The 7,079-nt window shown below is 57.8% G+C and overlaps 3 protein-coding genes across 3 annotated transcripts; all 3 read right to left on the reverse strand.

Annotated features, from left to right (window-relative positions):
* Window positions 1-502: 502 nt before the first annotated feature.
* Window positions 503-3,265, reverse strand: DQ04_05211030 (putative tetratricopeptide repeat protein 18-like; the record flags this gene model as incomplete). Its single annotated transcript, XM_009314050.1, has 1 exon — window positions 503-3,265. One exon carries the CDS (start codon window positions 3,263-3,265, stop codon window positions 503-505), a length of 2,763 nt encoding a protein of 920 aa, XP_009312325.1.
* Window positions 3,266-4,124: 859 nt separating this feature from the next.
* On the reverse strand, window positions 4,125-5,177 carry DQ04_05211040 (LA RNA binding protein; the record flags this gene model as incomplete). Its single annotated transcript, XM_009314051.1, has 1 exon — window positions 4,125-5,177. One exon carries the CDS (start codon window positions 5,175-5,177, stop codon window positions 4,125-4,127), a length of 1,053 nt encoding a protein of 350 aa, XP_009312326.1.
* An 828-nt stretch (window positions 5,178-6,005) lies between these two features.
* DQ04_05211050 (putative dihydrolipoamide acetyltransferase) lies at window positions 6,006-6,818 on the reverse strand (the record flags this gene model as incomplete). The annotated part of the gene is made up of 1 exon (XM_009314052.1): window positions 6,006-6,818. One exon carries the CDS (start codon window positions 6,816-6,818, stop codon window positions 6,006-6,008), a length of 813 nt encoding a protein of 270 aa, XP_009312327.1.
* Window positions 6,819-7,079: the final 261 nt, after the last annotated feature.

A 7,079-nucleotide genomic window follows, 5' to 3' on the forward strand; every position in this document is an offset into this window, starting at 1 on the left:
AAAAAAAAAACAGCGACAAACAACAACCAACCAAAACAACAACAACAAAAAAAAGTACTTCTACGGGAGGAAAACAACGGCGCGTCGCTTGATCCTATTCCGTCTCTCGCGGATGTGCCTCAAAACACCTACGCCTTATGTCCTGCGGAGATATATGCGTGTGGGTATCGAAATATAAACACAGGCCACAACTACACTAGTCAGATCTCTACAAGAGTGCTTCACTTCTACGTGGGGGGTCTCTGCAATAAAAGAAATAAATAAATAAATCACAACAGGAGATGTGGAGAGACATAGTGATACGACGCAAGGGAGGGGGCGAAGAGCATGGAAGAGCGCAGCACAAGCGCGCACGTACAATCTAAAGACAAATCTGCACTCATTCAGCGAGTAAACAAAACAAAAAAAATCTCCCTCACGCCCTTTTCGCTTCCATACTCTTACATACATAAAACCGGGAAGTACGCACACGTCATTTCCCCTCCCCCCCCTTCCCACGCCCTCACATCACGAGTTGCTGCAGCTGCTCCTCCGCCTTCGCCCGCAAGACCTCATTCCTGGTGAGCCGCACCACCTCCGTGTACATCTCCTTCGCCTCGTGCTGCTGACTCTTCTCGATGGCACCAGCCAAATAATACATGGAGGTGCAGCTCGTCGCTGATGTCGCACGTCCAGCCTCCCGCTCCACAGCGAGCGCCTTTCGCAGACAGACCTCGCCTAACTTGAGACGTGAAGCACGCACAAGGTCGCGACCAAGCTCCGTGAGCAGTGCGGCATCGGCAAGTCCCCGTGCAATGGCCTGCTGCAGCACCATCTCCAGCTCCACACGCCCCTTCTGCAGACACACCAGTGAGAGGTACGCCCACGTGCGCGGGTTTGTGTTGTTGAGCGTGTTGGACTCGCTGAGGCACTCTTCGGCAGCGTCCATCTTGTGCATGCGGTAGTACGTGATGCCGGCACCGAGCCACATCAGACTGCATGGCCACGCCTGAATGCCAAGGGTGAAAACGCCGAGCGCGTCGCTATAGCGACCTGCCGTGATAAGAAGGTTACCGAGGTGAACGTAGCTGGGGCCGAAGCGCCGCAGTGGCCTCTCTCCGTCGCGGCAGAGCACACGCTTGTACTCACGTACTGCCTCCTCGCTGCGGCCGAGCGCAGCGTTGCAGTCCCCGCGCATAATGGCCACCTCGTCCGCGTACACCTCAATCCCTTCCGCAGTCTTCAACAAGGCGAGTGCGTTCTCGTACTGCTCACACAGCGTGAAGAGCCGCGCGTACAACATCTCCGTCTTCGCACCTGCGCGGCATCGTGAGAGACACACGTTCGCCAAGTCAGGATGGCGCAGATCTAGAAGGTGCTCCGAGACGGCGAGATTCACCTCGTTGAAGTCCACCTCCTCTGTGGCGTTCATCGCTTCCTTCATAGCCAGCGCCCCTTCACGCTCCCAGTAGGCGCGCTTTGACTCATACTGCGGCCCCTGCGTCAGCGACAGAACGCGCAGGTCGCATAGCAGCGAAATGTGGCCCCACGTCATCGCGCTCGGCTCCGCATCCGCGGCAGCATGCAAGAAGACCGCAGCCTCGTCAAATCGACTGTAAGCGAGGAGGAGGTCACCGTAACCAAGAAGAGAGGGCACGTGCGTGGGGTTGTGAGCAATGGCTTCGCGGTAGCACTGCTCCGCCCTCGCCGCATCCCCGACACGCACAAAGAAGGCGGCCGCATCGTTCCACACAGCAGGGAAATCACCAGAGTTACTGCAGCTGGCAATGCGTGCCTGGTGGCACCGCGCTGCGTGACCGTGCTCGCGCAACGTTTCCGCCTCCTCTGCACGCTCTAACCATGTGCGCCCTGTGACACCTGCGTCTTGCTCCAGCTGCTGCTCCTGTTGAGTTTCCACCTGCATAAAAGCCCCACCCCCATCGCTTCTGTGGCCTGCTCCCAAATCTTCCGTCATGCGGCGCAGCGTGGCATGCACGCAGTCGAGGAGGTAGACGTACAACTCATTTGTGAGCTGACTGATGAGCTCTGGTGAGGCGCCGGGCTCACGAAGGAACTTCTCCCGCACCACCTTCACCACCAGAGGCGTCAGCTGCTCCTTGTATGCCGCAAGCTGCCCTGTGGTCTGGAATGCCTCGAATAGCTGCTCCTGCGTCTTCCCAGCGCCCTTTTCCTCCGCCACAGCAAAGTCGCGCATGATTTTTGCTGCAATCATCTTCACGGCATCCTTGAACTGCTGTGTGCTGTCCTGGTACTCCCTCTTCGGTGGTGCTCGCGTAGGGATGAGGCTGCCTGGTGTCAACAAGGGCCGCACACGATCGCTTGCCAACCGCGTGAGTGTCTTCTCGAGGTGCAGCGAGACCGTCGCCGCGGTTCCGTGCGTCACGTACGGGTGCGGCGACTCCGTGTCGATTTCCTCCAGTAGAAGCCCCGGTGCGCCCGACTTGGGGCGCTTCGCCGCCTTCTTGCGCCCCTTCTCCTCTATGTGGGTGACGTCCTTCACTGGAAGCAGTGGCACCGATTCCGTCAGGTCGAGCGAACCAGGCTCGGCGAAGGGAGAGAGGTCGACGGGGATGCTGGCTCGGAAGTAGCACTCCTGTGTGTCCTCCCAGTCGCTCGGGGCGCCGCTCTTCAGCACCCGCACAAGCTGCAGCTCCAGCGGCCGGCCCGATATCATCATGGCTTCCAATACCGCAACGTGCTGCTCCTCGAGCGGGACGCGAATCACACACGGCGGGGTATCCTCTTCAGTGGGTAACGCAGGGGGCTGCACCTCCTCTGTGGCGGACGTGGGCAGCAACTTCTTCCGCCGCTTCGACCCCTGCTCTTCGGCACTGGGGGGTGGGACGTCCGTCGCCGGCGTCACCACCCACAATATCCGCGCCTCTATCGCCGGCGCGTCTTCTGTCGTCTTCTTCTCGCTCGCCAACGTCCCCACTTTGGATGACGTGGCGCTCGCCAGCGTCGGATTCTCAGGGACCTCGCGGATGTTGCGCAGCATTGCATTCATCGACGACGGCAGCGGCGGCGGCATGGCCCCCTCGATGTACGACGCATACTGTGGAAGCACCTGCAGCAGGCGGCCGTGCGTGAAGGTGAACTTCGTCTCCCCATCAATGCTGAAGCTCACCTCATAGCGGAACGGGTGGTCGGCGTAGGCGGGCGGCTTCCCATCCTCCCACCAGTTGGGGGGCAGGTTGTACACGCCATGCAGCTTGACATCTATGTAGTTCACTGCCGTTGCCGACTCCACTGCGTCGTCGGCCATTCTGCGTGGTTGCTGGTTGAAGATAAACACAAAAGCAAAAGCAAAACAACAACAAGAACAACAAGGAAGAGGCCTGCTAGTTCCGGAGAACCGAGAAAGGGGGGTTCCCACAGCAAGGGAGACACACAGAGTGCCCCACTTGGTGAGAGCCCACAAGAGTAAAGGGGGACCGAACGAAAGAAAAAAGAAATAGAGAAGGCACAATAATAGCAGCAAGAACCACCACAACAACGGAGAAGGCGTTAATTCCAACGCACTCCATCTCACGATGTTGCTGCATCTCAACGGAGGCACAGAGCACCCATTCAATTAAGGTGCAGTTGAGACCCGTTTTCGTTTTTTCCTCCTCGCTTTCCCACCACCCCGCCGTTATTCATGCGGTGCCGAAAGGAAGCAGCCAAAAAAAAAAGGAAAAATTTCCAAATGCAACCCTGAGCGCAGGTGCAGCGGTGTAGTTCACGGAGGGCGTGCAGACCCGCCTTTGTCTGCCTGCCTGCCTGCCTGCCTGTGTGGGCGGTTATCTTTTTGTTTTTTTGTGTGTTGTTATTCTCTCCCTTTCTTCTCTCACGTGCTCGTTCTCCCCTCGCCATCCGGTTAGGTCGTTTAAACTCACCTTAAGCCTTTTCCTCTGGTTTTTTTTTGTTTTCCTTTCCCATTATGCGTTGGCTATTGGGGCCACTCACCGCGGGCCCACGCCTTACCCTCCCGCTCTTCGGACCCCCTTTTCTTCTGCCTCTTGCTGTTGCCGCACATTTAGTCTCGCCCCCGCACACACACACAAAGCGGGATGGGACTGCAGTATCATGCACACAAACACAGAGGGACTCAAAGGCCAAGAGGGGCGCACGCAAAGCGCACATCACTTCTTTTTATCGCGTGGGCGCTTCTGCCCACGTCCGTTGCCGCGGCCACCGCGTCCTCCACGACCACCGCGTCCGCCACGACCGCCGCGTCCCTGCGTGTGGTTCTTCGCCCGATCCGAGATCTCCTTCTCAACATTCTCCAGCAGCTGCTTCTCCTCATCCTCCTCGAGCTTCTGCACCTCCGGCTGTTGGCCGTTGTGCGTCGTGCCTCGCTCCTTGAGATCGGCCACCATCTTCTCGCCCGTCGCGGCGTCCTGAAAGATGAGCAGCGCCGTCTCTTTGTCCGGCATGAACACGTAGCGCACACCCTTCTGCTCTTCCACAGGCCACAGGCTCTTCACGCTGCTGAAGGTCTCAATCGTGCCACAGCCAGCGAGGCGGTAGCTGCTGTTCAGCGGCATCGACGGCGACTTCTTCACGTCCGCCGCCTCTCCGTCCGCCGACTGCTGATTCTGCTGCCGCTTCCGACCCTTGTTCTTCGCCGCAATCTCCTCCGCCTTCCGCTCGAGGTATGCCGTCTTCATCTCGGCGGTGAGCTGCACCTCGTTGTAGGTCGGTGGCGCCGCCTGGAATTTCTCCGCCTCTTCCTTCGTGCTGAACACTACAAACGCAGACGGCTTTGTGCGGCTCTCCGGCGCGGCATCCTTCTTCCCTGGGAAGTAGCGGCGCCACACCGCCTGCACGGCACCGTACTGACTGAAGAATGCCTTAAGTTCCTCCAGTGTTGCGGTGGGAGGCACGGGCTTCACGTAGACCGTCTGGTGGTCCGTCTGTATGGACTCTGGCAGCGGCTGCTTGCGCCGCACACTGAGGCTGTCCTCACTCAGCACTAACTGCTCACTCGGCCGCAGCGCCGCCGCGAGTGCCGCGACGTCCTTCGTGAGGGAATTTACGCGGTTGAATGTCAGCAGTGTTTCTAACGAGACGAAGCCCTCCGCATTCTCAGCCATCTTGGCCTTCAGGAAGACGTCCCTCTGGATGTTGACATCGCTGAAGTAGAACTCCACCTGCCGCTGCAACTTCTCCTGTATCTCCTGTGAAAGCGTCATTGTACTTCGCGTCCTTTCTCGTTGTTAGAATCGACCCCTGGGCTCCCCTTTCCGCATATGCACAAACATGCATGCGGGTATATGTTTGTGTGTGTGTGTGTGTGCAAAGAAGAGGAGGAGAATGAGTGACAAAACGCTAACAAAGGTGTGACGACACATTTTCCACACACTACTGCAATCCGCGACACATCGCATGGGGCGTCGCACGAGCAAAGAAGAGGAGTGCAGGTGACGCGAAACGTTTCTCTCCCCCACCTTACGCACAGGCACAGACACAGACGCACAGAGACGTTTTCACACACACACACACACACACACACACACCGCCGTCGTCTCATTATCCTTTCCCCATTTCTTCTCGCCAGGCTGTCCGTCAAGTTCATCTTTAGTTACTTTCTTTTGAAGCCCTTCCGGTTTCTTTGTACTGTTTTTTTTTTTGCTGCCCTTCACTCCCTTTTCTATTCATTTGCTTGGCTTCTTTTTAAATAAGTACGTGACTCATGGATTCCGCGTGCCGCTCGCCCTCCGCCCCCCAATCCCTAAGACAGCGGGTAAGCGAGTCCGTGGCAAGACAACGTGGTGGCGGCCCACAGATTCAAAGGGGGAAAAACCCAACGAACGTTACTACAAGGAGACCGTGCAGCCACACAGACATATAACTTTACATATGCATACGTGCATGCACCGCTGTCAATAGCCCTTCTGCTACGTGTGTGTGATGCGAACTCCTCAGTCGTTTGTCCAGTTTTCTTTTCCCTGCCCATTCGTGTTACGCCTTCGGTGCCAATTCCCCGTCTCTCTCAGACGCCCTCGCTCCTTGGCTAGCTTCTACTTGCCGTCCTTAGCCTTCGCCGGCTTCGGCTTCGGCATTGTGCGAATGAGTTGCTGCAGCAACGTCGTGTCGGACACCTTGAGGTTATGCACCGGGAAAGCCTTCACAACAACGCCAACGGTTGCAGCTGCTGCTGCACTCGGCGGCGCCGCCGCACCACTACTCTTCGTGGCAGAAGCAGCCCCAGACAAGGGCGGTGGCGGAACATTGTCTTCGTAGTTGAAGCCCGGCTTCCCTATGAAATCGCTCTTCGAGAAGCGCCCGTCCTTGCCGGTGGGTGTGATGGACTCCAACGTCTTTTTGTCAAGACGGGCGGCGATGCGCATGACGCCCGGGCCGCTGGCCGCGATGGCCTCCTCGAGAGAGTCCCCGTACCGCTTCACGCTCCCCTTTGCTGGCGTTGCTGCTGCTGCGACAGGCTTTGTCGAAGGCTCGGCAGCCTTGCTTGGCTCCGCGTCGCCGGGGCAGTAGTCCACTAACTTGGCGACATCAGCGGCTTCGTCGACCAGCACAGCGATGGTCCGAGAAACAGTAACTGTCTCGCCGTTGTTGTGGAATATCTTCGCGATGTAGCCCGCCTCAAAGGTGTTGGTGTAATCAACCACCGCCTTGTCCGNAACAGTAACTGTCTCGCCGTTGTTGTGGAATATCTTCGCGATGTAGCCCGCCTCAAAGGTGTTGGTGTAATCAACCACCGCCTTGTCCGTCTGGACGGTGCAGAAGACCTCGTTCTCCTTGACGAGATCGCCGACCTTCTTCTTCCACTCGACAATAGTGCCAGTCTCCATTGACGGCGAGAGCGCCGGCATGAATATGGGAGTGACGTTCACCCCATCTGGTGGCTCCGAACTCGCTCCAGACGTTTTTTCGGGCACTCCTTCTGCTGCTGCTGAACCACCAGCTGCCTCTTCGCCCTCCGGGACGAACTCATCGGCCTTGGCGACATCAGCGGCCTCGTCGACCAGCACAGCGATGGTCCGAGCAACAGTAACTGTCTCGCCGTTGTTGTGGAATATCTTCGCGATGTAGCCCGCCTCAAAGGTGTTGGTGTAATCAACCACCGCCTTGTC

The sequence above is a fragment of the Trypanosoma grayi genome (genome assembly GCF_000691245.1).
Source record: "Trypanosoma grayi strain ANR4 Tgr_521_V1, whole genome shotgun sequence".
In the NCBI taxonomy this organism is placed as follows: Eukaryota; Euglenozoa; class Kinetoplastea; order Trypanosomatida; family Trypanosomatidae; genus Trypanosoma; species Trypanosoma grayi.